At 38.4% G+C, this 24870-nt stretch overlaps 1 protein-coding gene across 1 annotated transcript in view; it reads right to left on the bottom strand.

Moving 5' to 3' along the window:
• MDFIC2 (MyoD family inhibitor domain containing 2) overlaps positions 1-24870 on the bottom strand; it is a 122655-nt gene that overhangs the window by 2818 nt on the left and 94967 nt on the right. Inside the window, exon 4 of the mRNA XM_088798536.1 lies at positions 8259-8480. Coding sequence (XP_088654662.1) covers positions 8259-8480 — 222 coding nt within the window. The remainder of the gene's footprint in view (positions 1-8258; positions 8481-24870) is intronic.

The following is a 24870-nucleotide window of genomic DNA, read 5'->3' on the forward strand; positions in this document are numbered from 1 at the left end:
CGTTCCCCAACCCCCATGCAGTACTCATTCTATTTAAGTAATTGCTTTATAACTTCTTGAGCATTTCCTATTGATTCCACATAATACGGTTATTTAAAGGGCTGTCACTTTTCTAAACTCCTTTATTTACTTTGTCTGCAGAGGTGCTGGGAAGCCCCACAATTAGCTATGCATCTGGAAACTTCTCAACTGTCAGAAAAACAGCAGGTCCTCCCCACGTGCAGGGAGCATTCAGGAGCAAGGAGACAAGAAGAGACTACAGATTTCTAACTTCTTGTTACAAGGCTTTCTTGTAGCTTTGGTGTGGATTCCCATAAATTTGCCACACCCATATTCAAATTCAAGTGAAAAACACATTTCAAAACCTAATATAAATAATTTTTTAAATATTCACAGTTTTTTCTTGGTTGTAGTTTAGTTTTAATCCCTGTCTCCTTTTTCCTCCAGTTATATAAAGCCTTGGTTTTATATCCAGGTTAGATGAAATACGTCATTATATTCCTAAAAGGGTATAAATCTTATCAATCCTCTTTAAGAAAATCGGTTTAAAAATTTACTACTCAGACTTGTAAAAATCTGAAAAAATATCTCTAAGGAATTGAAGGTAATTGGTAATTCTTGCCAAACAGCTGTGATGGGTTATAGATTATTATATTTTTTGTTTCCATAAAGGGAATTAGTTAGAAGATGTAGCAGTTCTCTTGTTAAAATTATAACTTTTCTTTCCTTTTTTTTTTTTAAGTCAAAAACATGTGAGGGTTTTGTAAAACCTACATAAGTGTTCACATGACATATCCAATTATTTAAAAACCAGTGTCCTGAAAATTGTTGATGGTTGAAAGCAGCGTTCTAGCATAAATTGGAGAAAAATGTCCCACTCCTGATGGGCTTATCAATCCATTAAAGTTAGACTTTCTTAAGGATTTATTTTTTTCCCAATAAGAATATAATAACTTTTGGTTTTCGGACTTCAGTCGACTGAGCCTGTACAAGCCTACAGGAGAGATTTTGCTGTCTGAGTCATCTGCTAGAGGGTTCTAAGTTCTTAGAGTCCTCATTCATTTAATTTTAACAATAGTTTTCAGAAAACTTCTTTCTTCTATTGTTCATATACTTGTTAATCTTTAAGAGAGAAGAAAGCACATGGAAACTTGCTCTGAAAGGGAACAAATATTTTAAAGAAAGCCATTTTAATTTCTTTTTAAAAACACTATATAAATGTCTAAAGTGAGTCCTGCATACGGAAGTCTTCCTCCTCCCTCTGTCCCTCCCTCCTTGCCTCCCGGCCCCTCCTTCCCGCCTTCCTTTCCTTTCTTCTCAATAAGCCGGTGGTAAAGAACCACATCATGACTTTTACGACTACTTTAATTGCCATATATTGTTGCAGGTGCTGTGGCCATTACTCAATATTTATAGTTCAGGCAGCAGATTCCATAATACCTCTATGGTGTCCGTTCTCCTCTCTTTGCCAGACTGGGTATATTTTAATTCACTTCGAGCCAGCTTCTAGCATGTGGCCAGCTCACCCATATCTTGTAAGTCACCACAAACCACCCACAAAAAGTCGGGAGTAAGTTAGCACAGTACATAGACTCTATTTTGCGTATGCATTTCTGAGCAGGGTGTGTTGGCGGTCAGAGATCTGGGGCATAAAACTTCATCAGGTTTTACCAATGCCAAGACTGCTGCTACCGCAACCCCTGGCAAAGAAGAGCCTCTCGGTGGAAAATATTCTAGGCAAATGCTCCATGATCCCTTAGGCTGGAGGCTCAAGAGACTTACTCAGCCATGACCATAGAAAAAGGATCCCACTAGATCCTGTCATTTGTAGATGCAATGTTGCAAGTTTGGCGTGGAGGTAAGTCGGGTTGGGTGCAGGGTGACTTGTGAAGATAGGAGCTGGTGTTTCCTATCAGAGTGTGAAGAACTTGTTTGTAAAAGGACCTTATAATTTCCTGAGGGCACATAACCTTTGGTTCAATTCCTCTTGCCAATGTCTTTGCAAGTTGGCAAACTTTGGAGTTCTCTGCTTCTGATGTCTACCGTAAATTTTATTTATAAAAAAAATGTTTTGGCCTAATCCATTGGCCAAATTGGCATTTGTTTCCTTCCACCCTTCTATTTTGCACTTGAGAATAGAGTCCATTTTTTCTAAGTCAGTCCTTTTTATTTGGTTATAAAAGGCAGTGACTCTTGCCCAAAAAAACACGGCAACATTAATGAATTGAAAACAGATTTTTCCCAACTTTCAAGTGTGTTCCACACTTTTCCTAAAAGGCATATTAAATAATTCTACATGAGCAGGCTAAACTGTTTTGCATATGGCCACTTTTTGCTTGCACAAAAGTACCATAAGCAATTCAGAGGAAAATGTACAACTCTTTGAAAAGACAGTGGGACTTCCCCTTCTCCTGAATGGGTGTATTTTCTTTCCCTCTACTATTTATTGGGGCATAAATGTTTAATAAACATGATAGTCAAAGCCATAGCCCATGACCATAGCCCGTCCCCTCAGCCCATTCTAAGGAGTGTGCCACGCACCGACCGCCTGCTTCGCATCTCTTCTGCAGCGTCTTCACGACGTCTCACGCGTACCAAGGCCAAGCTGTGTCACGGACCTCCCTCTTGCCCCCATTCCAAAGCCTGTTCCTCCTCCAGCTTTCTCTTGTGAATGGCTGCTGGACACTCCGATGACTTCAGAGGAAACCTGGGACACATTCGTGTCATTTTCTTCTTCCTGATCGGACTCTCCCGACTGATTCTTCACTGAGCCCTGCTGATTCGATCTCAAACTCATACTTGAAGTCCATCAGCCTTGTGCACATCTAGTGTCGTCATCTTAGTTTGAGACACCAGCAGCCACCACCACATCAACAGTGACAGTCTCCTTTGGAGGAAACTACTTTCATGAGCCCACCTCAAATTCATCAGTGACTGATCTTTTTAGTCATAAATGAGAACAACTCTCTCTTTAAAGTGCCAAATCCTTGCGATGGCCTACAAGCCCCTGCGTGATCAGGTCCCTGCCTATTTCTCTGACTGCCAGTCCTACTCTCCTTCTTACTCACTGCACTCCAGCCACACTGGCAAAACTTTAGTTCCTGGGATGCTCCCAACTCAGGGCCTTTGCACATGCTCGCCCGTTGGCCTATGTTGCATACTCTCCCCTCACAACTCTACCTAACTCCTACTAAACCCTTGCATCTTTAGCTTAAAGCATCTTAAATCACATCCTTGCTGAAACTCTCATAGCACCCTACTTCATTTTTTTTCTTCATAGCACTAACCACAACATAATATGAAACTAATTATTCTGTTAATTAGTTTCTCCCCTACTAGAACCTAAGTTACAAGAAAGCTTATTTCTGTTGAATGAATGAATAAGTGAACAATAAGGGATAAATAAAGTAGTCCCCATTTTTTAGATGGAAGGACTAAGGCTCAGAAGTCGTCACTGACTCCTAAATCTCTCAACTGAAGGCTGTGGAGCAGAGATTCAAATCTAAGTCTCTTTGGACCCAAAGTCCATGCTCTCTCTTCCCCAGTGTTGTATGTGTCAACTGTTTAGCATAAAGCAAAGTTGCAGTCCTCTACACTTTATGCACATCTCACATAGGTCTTGAAGTAACCCTGAGTTGAGTACTATTATTCTTGTTTTATAGATGAGGAAACTGTGGCTCAGAGAGTTTGAGAAACATGGGAAATGGTGGGGCTGTCATTTGCATCCAGACTGTCTCCTTCAGAGCTCTTAATTCGGAAGCCTGGCCTGCCCTTCAAAATACTCTAACCTTCCTTCTGTCATGTTTGAACATGCGCTTACTGAGCACTGCAGGCTTGCTGATGGCCTGCTCTCTTGCTCTTACCCTGCTCTGCTCTGTATTTCCAAGACCCGTAAGTTCCTTTGTCCAGGTTCTGTTAAGAGGCTGCTGGCTAGTTTCAGCCAATAGGGCACAGTGATGGGAAATGGAGGGTGGAAAAAGGAAAAGACTGGGGTATTGCTCCTTCTCGTGCTCGGCTTTGAGTGGTGTCAAGCAGTGTTCATATCTTCTCCTGGTTTTCTCTCTTTCTGAATGCCCATCTCTCTGTGGTTCCTGCTAACGCCACTTACTCGTGGTCTGTGTGGTAACTAGTGAGTAGGGGCCTATGAGCTTATGCTGGTGCTGGTGGCCTCCTGGTAGCCTGGAGGGACCAAGGGAAGAGGTGGCAGAGCCTTCATGTTTTGGCTAAGTTCTGGGTGGCCTCACTGTCCCCTCACTTGGCTCTTCAGCTCTCCTAGAACCTTTATACCACAGTCCATGTATATTACATTTCCGTTATTGAGCCACCTCGTGTCCTGGCGTAGGTCTCGGATCACTGCTCTCAGAGTGCCCATTGCACTGCTCCACGTCTTACCTTCTTACAGCCACGCAGGTATTTAGCTGTGAACTAGAAGCCATGACAAAAGCCCTCTCAGGGTTGTGTCATTTCCTTTCCACACCCCTAGGGTACTTTTAGGACATCAAAGAAGTAATGTGCTAAGTGATACCCTAACGATGCTGAAGGACTAATGCAGGCTCCACAGGTGCTAAATGTACAACTGGGGATTAGGTAAGTAAGAGGGAGAACCTGCCTCATGAGAAAGAATCATGTTTAATTATAGTGGAAAAGTCCACAAGACAAGTAGTTTCCGCAAATATCAGCCTCATGGTCCTGGCCCTGTACTTCCTGAGTCTGCCCTCCCCGCTTTTGTCTTACCACCAGGGTGCCCAGGATTTGGGGAAGGAGCAAAAAGAGGCAGCTTTAGTGCGAACTGTAGTTCTTGTGGCTTTCCTCATCTCCAGAAACAAACTACCTGCTACTTTGAGAATCATTATCCAAAGAAGCAAGAATATAGTTCTTTCAGAATGACACCAGACAGACAACAACCACCCATCTTCTCCTCCTCCCAAGACAAAGTAAGAAAAAAAGGCAAAATGAGCCTGGTCCAAATCTAGTATTCTAATTAACAGTTAATGTGCTATCACAGAGAATTTGGCATAATAATAGATTCATGATACAATGTCTCTGACTACAAAAAATTTTTGGTTAAAAAGTATGAAAATTGGTTCCCACTCCCCTAACATTAAGGTTTTTTTTGTTTTGTTTTGTTTTTTGTCTGTAATGTAGAATGCGAATAAATGAAGTATGACTGAATGTCATTTTCTAGCTGGAGTATCACCCCTGATGTTATCAATTTTAATAGCTACTTAAATATGTCAAGATGTATTTAAATTCAGACAAGCACAACTAACATTCAAGTCAGTTCTTTAGATCTAGAATGACTAGATTTGGGTGATGCTTAGTAAATTTGTGCTTATGTTTTTTTCTGAGCAAATGAACTGAAATAATTATAAAATTGAAACATTTTATAAGGTGACACTACTGCATTTAATTGTATGAAATTTACTGTGTAGAAAATGTAATCATTTTATTCAGTAGTCCATGGTGTAATTAAGACTATTCTTTTGAGGTATCTTGTATTTATGATTTTCCTCTTCCACCTGGATGAGATGTCTCAAATTCAAAATTATACATCAATTAGGTATAGTCTCAGGATCCTTCTTAAGGAGCCTGTTTTCTCATATCATGTCTATCCCTGGTTTTATTATCCACGGGGACGCTTTTGCAATTAGAACACAGAAACAGAAGCAGAGACACAAACAGTGCTCTGGACTTTTTCCATTTTATTTGGGAAAGGGACCACACAGGACGAGCCACGATTTAATAATAAAGTAATATTGCAGCATATAGTGCGTGATGTGCAGTAAAGATCCTTTTAAATTCCCATCAGAGCACACGCCATGAACTGTGCTAATGGATGTAACACATTTTACAAAATCTGCATGTGTGAGGCTTTTCCATCCTGCTTTAAGTGGGGCAATGTATATAAATAATAGATATTAGCAATTAAGCATCCATTCCTATGCACTCATTTATACATTTGAAAATAAATTAACCACAAACTACATGAAAGTGGATGCAATCTTCTCTTTTCCCTTCTGTTTCTCCTGCTGTTCCTGAAAGATATTTCTGTATTTATCTCAGTACGAACAATGACCCCAGCTCTCAATTTCTACATCCTTAAATTAATTACTATAAAAAATTCTCTGAAATCAAGTGAGTCTGACTTAACTCACGAGTTCCTTGATGTTTATTCTTTAGGAGAATGAGAGTTTCTCATCCTTATTTGCGGCCTTAGTCTGGGTTTTTTATTCTCTTTTTTATCCAGGTACCAAAAGCTCTTACCTCGATGGGAGGATTTTTTACAATGTGGTAAAGGAAGGGTGGGTTATTATCTATCCTGTTAGCTTAAAACCAGAATTTCCTGTGTTGTACTGGCCTTAGGCCAGGCCTTTAGAAAATAATCTAATTCAACTGTCCTCATGATTTTCCTTTACTCTTTTGAAGAAAGAAAAATTGGTTGTTTTTTCTGAATGAGGGTCCTGCGTATCAGTTGCTATTTTAACAAAGTAGTCACTTTGGCCCTTTCCTGAGAATATAAGGGTTCAGGTATCATGCTGGCCTCACTGGTCCCTCCCAGGATAGATCAGAGTTGTTCTGGAGCTGCACTCTGTTTTACGGTGTGAGTCTGTGCAATGGCGGTTTCTAATTCTGGGATCAAACAACCAATATCCATTACCAGTAAGATCCAAGCATGCATAATACTTTCTGATAAAATGTTCTGGCATCAAAATGTTTTTCAGAGAACTCTCCTGTATTGCCTATTTTTTTATTTTTTTGTGTGTCTTGTTTTGCCTATTTTCTTAATTGGCGTGAAACTAACAAAGCCAGAAACACGAGCATCTTGGATTCGTTGGATTCAGGGTTGTAACCTGGCAGTCTGCAGGCCAGAGTTGGCCCAAAGCTGTGTGTAGTTGGGGGTGTCTGTGGCTTCATAAAAGAAATAGAACTATTGGCAGCAGTTAAAGTTTTAGAGATTTCACAAAGCACTCTGCATCTGGCAGCTTTGGGCCTACATTTCCTTCCGGCTGAGCAGAGGCAGGGCTCTTCACCTGGCCACAGCCCTCGCCAATCCCTATTGTTACTTCCCGTTTACTTCCTCATTCACATTGTCTCCTGGCAACCGCAGGCAACTGTGTCTGCAGCTTCTGGTCCATAACAACCCTTGTACAAGACAGCATGTATGTAACATGTGCTAGAAATCTTCTCTTCCCTCACTTTCTAAAACTGCGATCATAATAAAAGCAAAAATTGAACATATATTATGTGACATGTTCTGTACTGGCTGCTTTACACTAGTTATTTCATGTGATCTTGAAAACACCCTCTGGTGTGTTACTAGCTCCATCATATAACTCAGAGGCTAAGAGGCAGAGATAGAAAAATGTACCCAGTTTTATACAGTTAATACATTTCAGAGCCAGGACTAAAACTGATGTGATTCCAAAGTTTCTCTTATACAGAGTTTATTTAATTTTTTTCCTTGTTTTGAAAAAGTAAATATGAATTTAAACATAGACCAGAAACTATACCCTAGTACATTTTCCTTTGAGAAACACCCCTTAGTTTTATTTAAATGCAAATGTAGATATTGAACACTTCAAAATTCTTGAATGGTTTATGTCTCCTATAAAGGTCACTGCGAAGTTAGCCTGAGTAAAATTTATATGGAGTCCATGACTTTGAACTTGACTATGCTGATTGTTTAGTGCCAAACCAATTTCAAATTGGCGTTACAATGGAACTTGGCTTTTCTGTCACATGCAGGGATGGTTGGGTGTAGGTTTGCACTGATCAGAGTGCTTAGGAAGTGATACTACCACCAAGAGGAACCAACCCTTTGTCACAGGTTGCTGGTTAAGCATATTGATATTTTACATAGTCTGTATTTATACCTTTCCAGCATTTCAATAGCATTCCACTCTGCCTCCTTCTCCTCTCTGCCTAGAGTCTCGTGCTAATAGTCCCAGATCTGAGAAAAGAAAGTTTGCATTTTTCTTTATCCATTTCGTAGCCCCATAGCAAGAATGATTACACCTCACCCCAGCTATTTAAAACACATTGCCTCTGATTTCCAGCTTTGAGAGCAAACAATCTGCCAAGTACCTCATAATTGCAAAGTGACCTTGACATGTGTCATTCACCAGGGTTTTCAAATCCAAGTCTTCCTCTTTAATATTAATAAAGCCTTTTTTTCCCTAACAGCATATGTGATGATTTTACAGGGGTTGGGGGTTGGGGAGCTTTATTTAGAGATGGGTTGATTCTGAGAAACATACCATCAGTCTCTCTCTGATGAACCGAAGCATCAGTCTGAAGGTAAGAGAACCCCGTCTGGCATTCTTCAAGGGAGGAGAGTGATGTGCTGCGTTCGGACAGCTTTTTCTCACTGGGAGTTTCCTTGCCTGGTCCATCTGTGATATTGAATTCGGATACTGAATTTATAACGATAGCATTCATGGGTTTCTCTTCTGCATGTTTTTCATTTGTAAGTTGGGTATCTAGATGAAAAAAGAAAACACATATACAAAACCTCTAGAGTTGACACAATCTAGTAATCTAAGAATGGACATTTGTAGAAAATTTTACATTCTAGACTTTCATAAGAATAAAGTCTTTTAAAAAAAAGAATGAAGCATTATTAAGCAGGAAATTGTGAATGAAAACACAAGAATAAAAGAATGCAGTAATTACAAAATTTTACACACATTCCGAGTTTTACCTATCATAGTAATTTGTGACACTTATTTTGACTGTGGGTTTTCTAATGATAGGTGGAGAGAATCAAGGAATTTGTCCACTTGGCTCAATAAAACCTGATAGTAAGTTGTCAGCTTCCTGTCATCGTGTTTTGTGGATTGGAGATGCAGTCAAGGGGTCGTCATGCTGAGCAGCACTTCTCAGTAATGGTGTGTGACCTCAATCAAGTTGTTTTAGTTCTTTTTTTCTACAAACCTCAGTTTTCTCTCTGTGCAAGAAAAGTGGTTATAACTACATAGTTGACACGCTTATCTCTACTCCTGCCCTCAAAGACTCCAAGTTGCTACCCTTTTCTCTGCTTTGGTGTTTCCTAGGTTCCCTATTCTGGTGACAGTCTATAGTGTGCTTTTTGGAAACATGCTATATTTCCATATAATCACCAGGCACAATTACAGGAGATGTTCAGGGAACCTCTAGCAAAGTGCTTGGTTGAGATTCTGGTTTGGAGAGGCATAGAGAAGGCTGAGAAGACTTTGGGCCGTCAGGTATTTTAGAACTCCCATATTTAGTCATTCGTTTCCACATAATAATTGAGAGTCTGTTATGTGACAGGTACTGGGCTGGGCAGTGAGGATACAGTGGTGATGATACAGGCACGGTTCCTGGCTTTCACAAGCATCAAACAAGTTAGCAAAAAATAACTGCTTAAGTCACAATATTGAAGAGGGTATTAGAAAGAAGCATCCCATGAAGCCTGTCAGAGACAGAAGCAGACTGGGTGTGGGGCAGTTACATTATTACTTATCTACATACATTAAACAAGAATCCGAAGACAGATAAAAGACTTAACAGAGTATTCTCAAACATGCAGCTAGGCAGACTCCTGGGGACATCTTAAGACTTCAACAAGCAACAGTCCTGGTAACTTGGTGGCTTTTGGGAGGTGATGAGGTGAACGCCGCAGCATCGTGTTTCCATTGCTGGCCCAATGCCTGCTTGACTCAATAATGCTCATTGAGTGACTGGAAGAAATAATACAGCTGGCAGCCTGAGTTGATTTTACTGTGCTCACGCACCTCAGTGCAAGAAATAGGTTCTTGCCAAGTCCCTTTTCATCATCCTTTCCAAAGTTGCTTCTCAGTTTGGGGCAGATGGAAATCTCTACTAGGTCCTACCTCCCAAGACAGTGGTTCCCAGACCTGGCTACAGAGTAAAATGACCCAGGAAAACTTTTAAAAGTTTGGAATTTTTTAAAGTTCAGACAACCCCTGCCCCCCACCGTCCCTGGGGGATTTTTGAAGCACTTCAGGTGACTCCAATATGCAGACAAATTTGGAGCCACTGCCACAGGGGCCTTCTGCTTTGGGAGAGGAGAAAGGGAGAGAACAGCACACTGATCTGTGCATCAGTGGTTTTCAGAAACCAATCTTTAGATAGCTGCTCTCCAATGGCGCCTAACCGGTACAGGAGCCACCAGTATGGTGCACACATCATTTCAGACCACTTTCATTTCTTTCTGAGCCTCCAAACAGCCTTGGCTTTCAACAGTGTTTAATTTTTTTTCTGTACCCCTTATGCTGCTGGCTTTAAATCTCGTGCTTGCAATTTGATTCACCCTAAAAAGGATTGGCAAAAATAGGGGTTTAGGAAAACAACTATTGTTGATAGCAATTAACATAGTATTAAATGGATAGAATTAGCTCAACAGATTAGGAAGCTCTGGGCTTCCCAAAAGAGATTCCCCAAATTAATGATAAAATGATGATAACAATAGTTTATTTTTCTTACTTGGTTACAAACTGTCCAATAACCGGCTAATGTCACAAACAGATACCATTTAAATCGTGCCTCAGAGCCCGGAGAGCAGCACTGACATTTGGGGCCGGTTCAGTCTTTGTCCTGGGGAGACTGTAGGATGTTTAGCAGCACCCCTGTCCTCGTCTACCTCCTAAATGCCAGCAGCACCTATCACCCTAGACTGTGACAAACAAAAAGGTCTGTAGATAGTGTCAAATTTCCCCTACGGGGCAAAATCGCCCAGGTTGAAAGGCAAACCACGACTTATACACACACACAGTTGCATGCATTTATGTCCAGCTCTGTGTTACCACTTACATATCTTGTTTAACTTAAGCATAACAAACACTCTAGGTGTTGTCAGCCTCCCTGAGCAGATGGGAACTATATGAATTCATATCCCTAGTTAACAGTTGAATGAGTGTAACCAAGGCTTAGAGAGTTTATTTAGATGAGTTGCCCAAGGATTCCTCTTTAGCAAAGGGTAGAACTGGGATTTGAACCCAAGACTGGTGGATTCCAAAAGTTTTCTCTTATCCTGTTTTTTACCTTATACAGCATTCCCTCTAATTTGTTCTTAGCTTTTATCTCTGCTCTCTAGTTGCTAAGATGGCACATAAGCAAAACCCTCTTCACCCTAAATCCCATGATGTGTCACCTACCCAAAACCAAGCCTCAAAATCACCTTGACAAACATGCCCCTCTCTGAGCCGTCTGAGCCATCTTAGCAAAGCAAGACTACCTTCTCGTACACTCAGGGAAGCATACCCTTCACTTACAGCGGGTTACTATTGTACATCACAGAGCAGCTCAGAAAGAGCTGATAGATAACGGAAGCTTGATGAGTATGGAGATTGCAGCAACTATTTACTCACAGAATTCATTAACAATCAGTTCAAATTATCACACGTAGTCAGGCTGCATGGAATTCAAATTGCTTTTGCACAAAATAATTCAGCAACAAAAAAAAAGTTGGATGGAGGTTACTGGTATGTAAGAACATGCACGGAATACGGTATACAGCCAAGTGGTGTATGATTCTTTTTAATTTTGTGGCAATTTTAAGTACTTGTATATCATTTGAATCTTAGTGGTGTGCTACATTAAGCAACCATTTGGAGACACGGGGCTTGTACTGAGAGAATTTTATGGAGAAGTTAAACTGCCATTCATAAAGTTATTTTAATTCTATATCTCTGTTTATATTTTTATTTTTTCACTCTTTAGTGGGAACTAGCTGTTGTTCATTAGAAAATCATCTGACATATACACATTTCAGAGCCCAGGCTGTTAAATCCAGAATTCTGACATCTGAAGTGAGTCACAATTCTTCAGTGAATGTTACTGACATCTTCCATCTTTTATAGATGGCATGCTAACAATAATTTTCCCAGATTCCTTATTTTGTGATGTTATTTGACACTGTACCCAAAGTATTATAAAGTAGCATAAGCTAAAAGGAGAAACACATAAAAAGTGGTATCACATCTTCTTCAGAGAAAACTTTTGGAATTAAACAGGGAACACGTGAAACTGTATAAGGGATGTTATAGATAGGTCTTGATATTAACAGAGAAAATAATTTTTTTCTCTAAAATTAGGACAACAATTAGAAGCTCAACTGCATTTCTTAGGAAAAGAAATAAGGTGTATCTCAAAAGTCAATTAAATACAAAATTCATTTTTGGGCTAGAAGTAATTGCAGAACCAATGGGTATAAACATAAATAACAAAAAATACAGTTAATTATTTATTACCATTTAGCAAATGTTATTAATTTAATTCAATTACAATTTATTGAATATCCACATGCAATAGGTGAATCAGTGTGACAGAAACTACTAATTTATTTACTTCAAGTTATTAAGGGAACATTTTAATGATTTTCATTTTTGTTCAGTAAAGGTGACTTTATAATATTTGCATCCATGTATTCTCTGAATATCTATCTTTCTATCTATATAGATATCTCTCTCTCTATATCTATATTTATATACATATATACATATATATGTATATATATACATATATATACATATATACAGAGAGAGAGAGAGAGAGAGAGAGAGAGAGAGAGAGAGAGAGAGAGAGATACCCAGTTTGGGGAAAAGAATGAGGGGCTCAGTAGAAAGAGAAGTAATTGTAAGGATTTGGCCAGTAGGTCAAATAAATTATCCAATAGTCAGTTACAAGTGTGAGCCTGAAATCTATGCGCGCACACACACACACACACACACACACACACACACACATTCAAATTAAGAATAAATAGCATCACTTTTCCCTGGCTCCTCTAATTCTATTCTTGTTTATTCCTCCCCTCCCCTCCCCTCCCCTCCTCTCCCCTCCCCTCCCCTCCCCTCCCCTCCCCTCCCCTCCCCTCCCCTCCCCTCCCCTCCCCTCCCCTCCCCTCCCCTCCCCTCCCCTCCCCTCCCCTCCCCTCCCCTCCCCTCCCCTCCCCTCCCCTTCTCTTTTGGTTTAATCCTTTACTAACCTTCCCTGTCTCTATTATTGGTTCCCTTTTCTTCCCTCCAGCTCTCCACTATATTTATCCTTCAAGACTTTGTCCTCTTAGTTTCTTTCTTTGTACCCTAACCTTCAAGATTGTATTGTCCGTATTTACAACTTCATTATTTTCTTTGTGAAGTTGGCCCCCAAATCTCTACGCAGAGTGCCAGCCAGCCAGCCGGCCACTTTACTGAGCAGAAGCTGTACACCTGGCCCTGTGCTAAGTGCTGGGGAAACTGAGTAAGAAAACCGAATAGTCCTGGTCACGAGGCCTGCAGTCATCACAGATTTCAGTCACACACTTGTAACTGACTGCGGGATATTTTATTTGATGTACCAGCCAAATCTTTTCAATTATTATGTCCCTTCCTACTAAACCCCTCCTTCTTTTCCCCAAACTGGACAACTCTGTATATCACTGAAGAGTTCACAATTCAATTTCTTTTCATTTTTCCATTTCCTAAGCTTAAAAATACTCTTTGATTTGTCCCATCCCTCCAACCATTTATTTACAAGTTCTTATTTATCCTTCCTTCTAAATATCTCCCAAGTCCAACTCTGCTTTTTCATTCCCCAAACTACACCTCAGATATAATCATGTGTTCTGAAATCTGGACTGTTTCAGGAGTCATTAGTGTCAACTGTAGTGACAACCCTCCCCAAAACATCTCCTACACTGTAATCAAAATGATGTTTTCAACAATATTCTTCTGATTATATTACTCATTTTAAAAAGCTAAACAAAACACACAGACAAAAAGTGTTAATAGCTCATTAGTACCTGGATATTTTCACATTCTCTTGTTCTCAGTTAACCTATCTAATCTATTGCCAAATCGCCCACTGAAAAAGGTAGCTTTTTGTTAAGATTTTTCTTCTGAATGGTAAACTCCAGAAGCCCAAATGAAAATTATTAGATAAACTTTAAGAAATGATGATTTTAATGTTAATTCTAGACCAAAACATTTAAGGTGATTTACTATTTCAAATGTGTGGATCATTTTTAAAGTTACAATGGTGAATTATATTTTCCCTTGAATTTAAGCTATAATTTCGAATTTCATATTGTAATTATCTGTGGTTGAAATCAGATCAAAGCAGACAAGTGAAATTTTAAGGTATATATTACCAAACCTTTAACGAATAAGTAAGGTTAGCAAAAGTAGTTAGTTGAAGTGACACTGTATAGGAAAAAATATGTTTTCCTTTGTATGTAAAGTTTGTGAAGTTCACACAAATGTCAGAAATGAATTTTTGTTGTTATTGTTAGAATATATGGACTATATTCTCACCAGCTTGGTAGGTAATAATACAAAACACAAAGTACAGTAAAGCATTCAACATGATTGAACATGCTGAAAATTATTAGAAAGAGTTAGAAACACATTTTCTAGATATATAGAGCACTATTATTGTGTGGAGTAAAATTTGAGAACTGATATATGGCTAAAGACAGAACAAAAATTGGGAGGTAAGGAATCCTCGGTAGTGACAAAAGCATACTCAAAGAAACACGTTTTCTTTTTTCAAAGCCGAGTGTGCTAATTTTTCTCAAGCTGAGAGATGAAGGCTTCCTAAAATATTCTCACCTTTTCGGAATGAATGGAAGTAACTAATTAGTGAGTGTTCCGTTTTTATATCCCATTAGTTCAATTGAACAAAATAAAATCTTGGATTCATTAAATGTTTTATTTGGGAGGGGGGAGCGGGGAGAGGAATAAATAAGACAAATATGTTGGACATTTTTTTCTTTAATTTTGAAAGGCCAGCTCTGGTTGGGAGATGGCCTTTGAGGACTTTCACAGTAAAACAGCACTCGTGTCCTTGCTCTGTGTTGTCTTCTGCAGCACTTCGAGTAAAACTGTGCCTTAAAAACCTGAGGTGAAATGTTTATTAAAAGCTGTGATGATATATTTTAAGCCTTTTCAATCAGTCCTGGTAAATCTCTTTTTTCAAAAAAGAGAAAAAGCAGAAGAACATTATTTCTCCAGAAATAACAGCAGTGAGTGTGCAAGGTGAAAAGGATTAAACGGTGGAAAGAACTAAGAGAAGGTTGAACACAGCCCCCTCCCCAAGCTTCCTTGATTCCCACAAAGGAAGTTCAGTCTTTTGGGGCTGAAGTGGGTTTTTTGGCCTAACTCTTCTAGATAATTACCTGTCTTTTGCTCTCCACTATATGTTACACCTGTAGACAGACATAGGCTAAGTGATATACTTTTATAGCTAGCTCCAAAGCTGTAACAAGGACCAATTCAGTCCTAGAAGGTGGTTAAATCTTCTTCAGACATGAAAACAGTTTGCAATTATGAGTCTCCATTTCATTTTTATGCAGTTACCTTCACTTTAATATTTGTATAAAATGTCTCAAGAAATAAAGATTATGTTATCTCCGAAAAAAATTGGTTAGCAGTTTTTATAGCTTGATGCACTTGGATTAGTAATAGGTTTAGGGCTCTGAAAAAATAAATGAAGCCAATAGGCTATAAACTCATGCATAATTGGTGTTACATATACAGTTGATTTTTTAACTGTGTCTAAATATAAATGTTAAAAATGAAACTATAATTATACAAAATATTCTCTATTATGTTAAAACCATGACAATTTATTCATCCCAACTATTTGAATGTCACTTAAAGTCTCTTACTTGCATTATCTCATTTGAGGCTCATAACAGTTTTGCAAAGTATTATTATCACTATTACATGAATGAGAAAGTGATTGGAGGGTCAGAGATTTTAGTGGTTTGCCCAAGATTACCCAGTTGGCAAGGGGCAGAGCTAGTACTTGAACTTATGTCTCCTAATTCCCACAGTTGTTAAACTTTATGTTCACAAATTGGTTTATGAAACAAGGCACGCCAATATGAGAGCCAGCTACTTTTCTGAAGTATAACTCTTTTGTCCCTTTTGACTTTCTTCTCTCCAGGGTAATTGATCTTGCCGGTATTAGATTAGAAGGCACTTTATGTGTATGCTCAAAACCAGAACTCCTACTGATTGCATTTTCCAAATTTACCCCTCAAAGCCCAATGCAAGTGTCATCTCCTATGTGGAGCTTCCTGCAATGCCCTTCACTCCAATTGAAGTGAATTGTTCCCTTTGGGAGCTCCCAGGGACCTGGGCTGCTAAACACAGGATAGCCCCTACTTTAGTTTATTGTGTACTAAGGTTAATTGTGGATGTATTCCTCTTCCCTTTCTGTTTTGAACTCCTTGAGGAAATGCATCTCCACTCATCTTTGATTTCCCAGCACCTACCACAGTGTCTGGCAGAAAGCAAGTGTTAAATAAATTTAGAAGACTGCAACTGACTGACAGATTGAATGTGGGGTATTTTGGCTGTTAGTTGATAATTGACTCATTTTTCCTGGGACAGATTTTCTGAGCACATCTTCCATAGGTCTTCCTCCCCCGTTCTTGATATGCCAGTTGATCCTGGTGAAAGTCTAAAAATTCTCTTTTGTGCTAAAATACATATTGATTTTAAAGCAACATTTGCATTTGTGCCTATAAAACTGTGAAAAATATTAAAGACAAAGAAAATAAAACCCCCTATAATTCTACCATTATTAACACATTATTGTATTTGTTTCACAAAAATTCAATGGAAATATCGGGGATATATAAATATACATATACATGTATATATATATTATATATATAATTAAGTTCACGAACTCATCTGGCAAAAGCACTACATACCTCAATGCTGAATATCACTATGGTCACCTTCGAAGTATTCCCCTTGGGAAGCTATGCACCGACGCCAGTGCCTAGTCCACCTTTCAAAGCAATTTTGGAACTCTTTTTCTGGAATAGCCATCAGAGCTGTTGTCATAGTACCCTTGATGTCCTGAATGTCCCCCTTTCAATATTTCCTCTATCTTTGGGTAAATAAAGAAGTCATTGGGGGCCAGATCAGGTGAGTAGAGAAGGTGTTCCAATACAGTTATTTGTTTACTGGCAAAAATTTGCCCCACAGACAGTGCCCTGTGAGCTGGTGCATGTCATGATGCAAGAGCCATGAATGGTTGGTGAAAAAAGTTCAGGTCATCTAATTTATTCATGCAGCCTTTTCAGCACTTCCAAATAGTAAATTTGGTTAACTGTTTGTCCAGTTTGCACAAATTCATAATGAATAATCCCTCTGATTTCAAAAAAGGTTAGCAACATTGTTGCAACAAGTTCGCGAACTTAATTGTCAGACCTTGTATATATGAAATCTGGACTATATATATTATGAATTAGATTGGAATATATATTTTAATACGTATTATATGTATATATCATGTTATATACACATACTATATATGATATATATGGTATATATTATATATGTGTGTGTATATATATATATATATATATATATATATATATACACACACACAAAATGCTTCCAAGGTGTCACTCACTCTAATTATATATAATATACATATAAACTATGCATTATGTGTATATGATATATATAGTGCTGCCAAGATATGCCACTAACTCTTTTAGGTCCTTTTGCATATATTAACTCATTTAGTACTCCCAGTAACCTTATGTGGTAGGTACTTCCAGTGTCATCCCATTTTTTGTATGGGGACAAGAGCACAGTGATGTAGAATAACTTACCCAAAGTCACACAACTGGGAAATGATGGAGCTGGGATCTTAACTAAGGCAGCCTGGCTCCAGGTTCATGTTCCTAACCATTGTGCTATAATTTCTATCTAGATAGGGATTTAAAAAGAAAAGCAATATTGGGATTTCATTGAATATACTGTAGTTTATGTTACCATTATATCACGAGCCTTTCCCTGCATCCTAAAGATTATTAAAAACATGCTCAAGCCTCAGCTCAAATGTTACCTCCTCAGAGATACTCTCCCTTACAATAAATTTAAAGCAGGGGTTCTCAATCGGCAGATTTTGTCCTCCGCAGGACATCTGGCAATGGCTGGAGACATTTTTTATGGTGTTGACTGGGGTAGGTGCAGTTAGTGAGTAGAGGCCAGGGACGCTGCTAAGTATCCTATAATGTACACATCACCACAAACAAACCCATAAAGAATATGCTTTCAAATGTCATAGTGGCAAGGTTCAGAAATTGTCTACAAGGTCTGACAATTAAGTTCGTGAACTTGCTGCACCGATGTGACTAACCTTTATTGATATCAGAGGGATTATTCATTATGAATTTATACCAACTGGAGAGTTAACCTAGTTTACTATTTGGAAGTGCTGAAAAGGCTGCGTGAAAAAGTTAGACAATCTGAACTTTTCGCCAACAATTCATGGCTCTTGCATCACGACAATGCACCAGCTCACATGGCACTGTCTGTGAGGGAGTTTTTAGCCAGTAAACAAATGACTGTATTGGAACACCCTCCCTACTCACCTGATCTGGCCCTCAGTGACTTCTTTCTTTACCTGAACATAAAGGAAATATTGAAAGAAAGACATTTTGATGACATTCAGGACATCAAGTATAGAACGACGACAGCTCTGATGGCCATTCCAGAAAGAGAGTTCCAAAATTACTTTGAAGGACGGACTAGGCGCTGGCGTTGGTGCATAGCTTCCCAAGGGGAGGACTTCAAAGGTGACCATAGTGATGTTCAGCAGTGGTTCCGAGCTCTTACCACTGGCCACTTCTATGACATTACTGTTTCGTGGTCTTCATAGTGCTTTTCAGTATTCTGAAAATGTTTTGTTTATGTATTAGTTTACTTGTATATGAACTATATGTCTCTTCTACCCTTGACTAAAATACCAACTTTATGAAAAGTTTTTATTATTAATTAATTGCTATATCATAGAAGAGTGCCTGGGACATAGTATGTTCTTAACAAATAAGGAATCAAAGAATCAATAGCATTTCTTGGATGGTATGTCATAAACTATTTAACAATTCCTCCATTCAGTTAAAATGTAGATTGTTTCCAATTTTTGCTATAATAAATATTTTCAAACATTATTTTCATATATCTATTTGTTTTTACAGGTTGAATTCATAGGAAAGGACTTATTGAATTAATGGCCAAATTTCTAAAGCTCTAATTTCTAATATAATTTACTAATTGCTTTCCAGAAAGACAATGTCAATTTGTACACATGCCAACAGTGACTGGATTTGCCTGCTGTTCTCTGACCAATTTTATGTTTTATCAATAAAGTAATTTATTTTTTTTATCAACTTGAAAAGAACTTTGATTCAAATCTCAAATTTTCAACATCTGAAAAGATAGTCTTTCACTGTCACGAGAGGTAGATGTTTTATTCAGATTTTCTGCCTTTCTGGGGAATTTTTGTTCCACAGCTTGATTCATGGGTAATTCTGTTATCTCCTGCATTATATGGAATTAGGCAGTTAACAACACTCATTCTGTGTTTATAGATCATATAGATCTTATAGAAAATATTTATTGAATGATTGATGATTGTATTGGGTTTGTTTAGCTGGTTCTTGCCTTTGTGTCATGAGCGCTCTGACAGATTCTGGAGGCTCTCTGCCAGCTTCTAGGACTTGACAGCTTAGTATCCATCCATGATACACGTATACAAACATAGGATGGGATGCAATCTATACCAAGGTCCTGGAAAGGCCAGGAATCAAGTGACGCTATAAGGAAGGACAAGAGGATTGGAGAAGCAAATCACATGCTTTTTCACTACCACTTTTTGCCCATTGTGTGTGCCCAATGTATCATGGCATCTATCAAAGGCCTAATTGGTGGTTTAAGATATATTTTTCTGGCGGCCCACCTGATGGGAGTTTAGCCCAGTGACCTCCAAAGTGGCATATATATCGTATATATACCTAGGGGAGGTACAAGCGTATTTAATGGAGTTAGAGCATCTATTTACACTGATTCTTTTTACATGGTAATATAGCTATTTTTACATATTTTATAATGTAAATAGCAGTTAATATGGCAGCATATGTATCCACTGTGTGTGTATGCATATATATATGCATATGTATACATGTATTTATACATGTATACACACACACACACACACACACACACACACACATACACACGGTAGGCTTGCTATTTCCCCCTTTTTTACTAATGAAAGTTTACAATAAAAACTTTGGGGACCACTGGTCAAAGTAATGGACTGAGATCAACTCTCCACATCCGTCTCCACCTGAAGGAGATTGAATTTGCTTATGCTTCTTGTTGGGTGTGGCTGCTGGAACACTTCCAGCCACAGCAGCTGCAGTAGTGGCCTGAGTAGACTTTTTCTCTGAATTTCTATAGTGGTAACAGGATTAACAGACTCTATTCTGGAAGTACTTGGGTGGCATAACACCTCCCAGCAGAACTATTCCTGACAAGGATGTGCAGATGGAAATGCATATTTATGTCACTTAAAGCCTACCAGAGACAAGGATTTGAGCTATAACAATAAATAGAAAAAAAGAATTCTCCGGCGTTTTTGGTAACCCATACTCCAGCGCAGTGACTGTACTTGGCCAAAGACCTACAATTTGCTCTTTGTCCAAGGATAAAATATTCAGCACTCAAGCATTTCAAGGTGGACTAGTCTGAATATAGTTTAGAGTACAAAATTAGGTTAAAATGTCAGGTCTTAAAAATAACAGGACAATTCTATGAATTGTTGGGGCCATTTCAAGAAAAAATGTCTCCTTTAAAAAAGGGTGTTCATTTTTTCTATCCATTAATAATGATAAGTTTTATAAAATTATTTCCAAAGCCCAACAGTCATTGTGCACAAGGTTTCCAAATTTAAAATAGTCTTTATAGCAATCCTTGACACACTTTCTTCTGGCTTCCTTCTAAAACACCTTTGACAATACAGAAAAAGAAAAATGCTCACAATCTGAAAACTGTAAATTTGATAGTCCTGGAAAAAATTTTCTCTACATATCAACATATTAGAATTGAACTGAAGAATCCAGTCAGTCTGGCACTTACTCTAGCTCTGCTGAGAGTAGAATGAGCAACCTTGGTTTCTCCTGTTCCTGGTTCAGGCATCAGTACTTTGTGTCAACCAGAAAACTAGGCTTCCATCTCTTTTGAAGATGAGTGCTTTTTGATCTGATCAGAGAGCTATAGTTTTTTGTCACTCTAACCAATCTAGATATGATTTGTCACAAAAACAAAGGAAAATTTTCAAAATTTTTTTGAGGTTTTATTATAATTATGTTGCATGAAGAACTCTGTGAAGGAAAGAGAAGATAATCGTAAGGATCAAACAAACAGAGATGAAAAGCTTACAGAATAGATTCAAAGGGACATTGTGAAATAAGGGAGATTCTGAAGAAGTCAAAGTTGTGATTACAGAATTAAAATCTGCATTAGAGGCAGTGAAACACAGCATTGGCGCTGCAGAAAACATCAAGCATAATGTGGGGAGCATATATAAAAACTCTCCCGTAGTTGAAAAGTAAGGGAAAAAGATTTAAAGTTATAATGATAAAAATAATGCTAGATATAGAGATCAGAGCACATAGATCTCACTCAAGAGATATAGTTTCACAAAGAGAAACTAAGACAACTTAAACATTAGCTTTGTTCAAAGATCATCCTGAGTAGAAACAATTTTTGATTGTGGACCGCACTCCTTAAATTTAGTAAGAAGAGACCCACAGTCCTACGAAGTGTTTTGAATTACAAGAATAAAGATCTTTTTCAAGCACCCAGACAAGCAAATCTTGGTCATGTAAGAAAGAAATGTCCTGAGGTTGTCCCCAAATTGTTCTTGCACAAAACTAAGTTCCAGAAAATAGTGGTGCAACATTTTAGAGATTTTGAAGGAATAAGAATATTCCTTAATAATTTTTTCCTCCATCAGCTTGTCTTCTGTGTGAAGGTAGAATAAGATAGTCTCATGATACACTGTCAGAAGAAAATATACCACGCTTAAAAAAAAAATCAAAAAACGCTGTCTTGAAAAAATATTTAAAGCCATATTTTCACTCACTGAAAGAACAAAACAAAATTAAGTTTTGAAAAGCTGTGACAGGAAAGAATGATAAATGTCCTGAGGAATCACCAACTGGTACAAAAATCAAAATTACAATCAAAGCATTGAGGTGAATTTTGCATTCAAAACTAACTCTGACTGGAGATGCCCATAGCCAGAATCCAGGAATGCTCGGAAGTGCTGGATCTCCTTTTAGGATGGTATCCAGGTGTAATGTGCAAGGAGACCTTTTCATTATTAATTTTTATTCTTTATTATGGAAGTAGCCTGGAAAGTATACATAATAAAGATTCTCTGAGAAAACCTTCATTCACAAAAGCATTCTCTGAATTTTCCACATGTTTGTAATAAGCATGAGTTTTCCAAATTTTCTGAATCTTTCAGGTTTTTATAAATGAGCATTTCAATGCAAAAGTCCTTCATAAAATTAAATATATTCCCTCATTGAAGAAATATTCCTTTTCAAAATGACAAATTAAAAATAAGAATCTTTAAAATGAGTGCTGTAAAGTACTAATGTAATGATATGGGTTAGAAACCAAGACAAATGGAAACATTGGTGGCTAAAGTGGTCAGTATGCTTACATTGATAATTTTTTTCTTTGGAAAGTATTTTATTCCCTTTATATAATAAAAGGAATGATTAAGGCAAGCATTATATGTCTTTATTCTTTGATGATTCTCTAAAATATTCTCAGAAGGAAAGGAGTAAGAGAGAATGAAGAAGGCCCTGGAGCTGGTGAATATTTGAGTCAGGAGCCCATCTCTGAACTATGTGGGACGACAAAGAGTCAGGGCGAGGGTGATTAGTGCCATAATAATCCAGCTGTGAACAGAGCTTTCCATCCACACTGGTTTTCATGGCCACCACCTCATTCCATCTGCGCTCCTTCCCTCCCACACACACACATTTGCAGCTCCCAATTGTGTGAATGCTTTCACAAGTGCCACCCTTCCTGCTTAGAACTCCCTTCTTCTTGTCTCCCTTCACTGGAGTCCTAACCATCACCCAAGACTTGGCAGAAATGATAGTTTACTTAGTCAACAAGTATTTGTCAACAGCCACTGTACTAGGAAACCCTGCAAGGTTCTGGAAACATGGGATGAATGAAACCCATTTCCCACCTGCACGGGCATTTCAGTTTTTCTGAAATCTTCCTGGACTTGTGAAAAAGGTCATTTCTGTTCTTCCATGACATACTAAGCATGTATTTTCCACTCCAAAGGAAGGGGCCTGTGCTTTGGTGTTCCTGAGCTTAGCACAATGCTTGGCATAAGGGTTGAATGAATGTAGAGAAGTAGCAACTCAGTGGTAGATAAAGAAATGTCTAAATTCTGGTTCTCTGGCGATAGTCCTATGTATTTTCTCCTATATTATATTGCATCCAGAACACAAATAGCCAGCACTGGTGAAATGTTTTCAGATAAGAAGTTTTCAGATATGAACTTCTGTGGAAACTGAACAGAATTACAGAATTTTAGACGTGGAATAAACCACAGATGTCAGCTTCATCTCCCACACACCAATTCATCCATCCATCCATTCATTTGTTTCACACCTACTATAATAATAAAAATAATGATAGCTAACATTTGCTTCACACTATGACAAGCTTTGGCTAAGTGCTTTAAATGAATTCTCATTTAATCCTCACAATAACCCAAGGAGGAAGTTATTACAAGTTCAGTTTTCCTAGTGAGGAAATGAAACTTAGAGTGGAAGGGGGCTGTGCTTTATTCTTTGTTGTATCCCTAAGCTAGTAAAGATTGGAGTAAGAATTTGAATTTAGGCATTTGAAGGCTATAGTTCTTTCTCTTAACCACTTTGGTATGTGTAAGAAATACAAAGATAAGTGGGGTATAATTATGCCTTTGGGAACTGTGTGGTCTATTTAAAGGAGACAAACATGTCAGCTCATAGGTTTCTCACAGGCCTCCCTTCTGTGCCATTGGTAACCTGATTTTTGTAACAGTGTATTTCTCCTTAACGACTAACCCTAATGGCTGGTTAGAATTCCTCAGAGGCCCAGGTTCAAATGAAGGACAATGAGACAGATCTTACATGACGGGAGGTAAGACAATCTGGCTACCTTGTCCCATTCCCTGGGACTCTGATGCACATGGTGATATCAAGCTGACACTGTGAAGGTGTTCTTCCATGTTCACAGGGTGTTGCTAAGGTAGGTGGTGAGTGCTGGTCAATGTCCCAGCAGCTGGGTCAATTAGTCACCTGGTTCCCTTTTAAGAGCTTCTATCCATTCAGTTGTCACAGCATAAAAACAACTGACCTGGCTGAACTCCTGTGCGTCTGGTAGGTGAGGGCTCTGGTTCTATCCTTCTTAGAAAATCACAACAATATTAACCATTACCACATCCACTCTTTATGCGCTAGATTTTTCAAGGTGCTTTTATGTCCCACACACTCTCCTCCAAGCTTACAGGACAAATAAGTTCTGCTGGTTTCTTTCTCTGGACACCTAAGATCTAAGGCAGGAGAACAGTCAATGAAATGGAGAGTCGGAGATTTGGGTAAAATTTTGAGTTGTTCTTGGCAACTGGACGTGAAGACTCTTTCAAATTCTAGGTCCTTGACTTCTAGAAACGTTTTTATGTTGTCGTAAGACAAAACTTGTAATTTTAGCTCGCTGTTAAGAGCTTATTGGCATTTGTATTTTTTCAAATGAGTTATATAAAACTATGCATTTTAAATCATTTTAAATAATTGATATTTATGGATTTGTTGGTCCATGTACTTGTAATTTAGTACTTTGGATGGGTAGCGTTTCAACAAAGCACTTCTTTACTATAGGTACATCTGCTTTGGATTAATCTCACTTTAATTGAATGCCAAATACATTTGCAGAAGCTCAAAAGGTTGAAAATGGTGACAGAAACTCCAAAGGAATAATACTTAAGATGGAACCAGAGGGCCTCCTGGGTTAT

Source organism: Rhinolophus sinicus, chromosome 5, assembly GCF_057876585.1.
Source record: "Rhinolophus sinicus isolate RSI-liver-muscle chromosome 5, RSI-T2T, whole genome shotgun sequence".
NCBI lineage: Eukaryota > Metazoa > Chordata > Mammalia > Chiroptera > Rhinolophidae > Rhinolophus > Rhinolophus sinicus.